Source organism: Myotis lucifugus, unplaced genomic scaffold (genome assembly GCF_000147115.1).
Source record: "Myotis lucifugus unplaced genomic scaffold, Myoluc2.0 scaffold_197, whole genome shotgun sequence".
Lineage (NCBI taxonomy): Eukaryota > Metazoa > Chordata > Mammalia > Chiroptera > Vespertilionidae > Myotis > Myotis lucifugus.
Window position 1 is genome coordinate 1894837 of NW_005871245.1, and position 768 is coordinate 1895604.

Below are 768 nucleotides of genomic sequence, written 5' to 3' on the forward strand. Positions count from 1 at the left end.
AGGGCGCACTTCACAGGGCCCGCCTGCGCCCGAGCCGGGAGCAGGACAGTGACCTTGCTCCCGATACAGATGTTGCCATTAACTCGATAACCAGTCACTCGCCTTTTCTGAGCCTCAGTTTCCGCACCTGTGAAGTAGGGATAACTCGCTACTCAACGGTCTCCGCGAAGCTGCCGCTGGGGCCTCCAGGACCCGGTCCGCCACCAGTCCCGGACCCGCCCTCTTTTGTCTGAGCCCCGCCCCCGCCCACGGAGCCCCGCCCACCTGACCGCGCCCACCGGCCACACCCTATAAGGCCCCTCCCAGGGCCTCAGGCCACGCCCCCTGGCGGCGCCACGGTCCCTGCGCACCTGGCCCCGCCCCCGCCGCCCGGGTCTTGTTCCGCACACCCCGGCGGAGCCGAGTCCAGAAGGGACGCGCCGCACCAGCTCTCGGCTGACCCCCCAGCCCCCGCCCCGCGCCCATGGCCCTGCCGGGACCCCGAGCTTTACGGGCTGCGCTCTGTGGCGGCTGCTGCTGCCTCCTCCTGTGTGCCCAGCTCGCTGTGCCTGGAAACGCGGGCCGGGGTCTGGTTAGGAGCGGGGCCCGGGGGAAGCGCGCCCTTCATCCAGCCGCCCTTCCAGGAGCAGTCGGCGAGAGGGGTGGGTTGGGGTGCGGAGAGGGCCCCGGGGCTGGTAAAGGCGGCTCTAGCTGAGTGTGGAGCCCCGTGTATGTACATAGTGGGGAGCTTCAGGTGTGTCTGGAGGAGGCAACTTCACATGTATCTGG

The 768-nt window shown here is 69.5% G+C and overlaps 1 protein-coding gene across 2 annotated transcripts in view; it reads left to right on the forward strand.

The window, feature by feature from the left end:
- The first annotated feature begins 385 nt into the window (after positions 1-385).
- CD164L2 (CD164 molecule like 2) overlaps positions 386-768 on the forward strand; it is a 4050-nt gene continuing 3667 nt past the window's right edge. For both annotated transcript variants that reach the window (XM_014463081.2, XM_014463079.2), the window contains exon 1: positions 386-551. In XM_014463081.2, the coding sequence (XP_014318567.1) occupies positions 464-551 (88 nt within the window). In that variant the 5' untranslated portion in view covers positions 386-463. The remainder of the gene's footprint in view (positions 552-768) is intronic.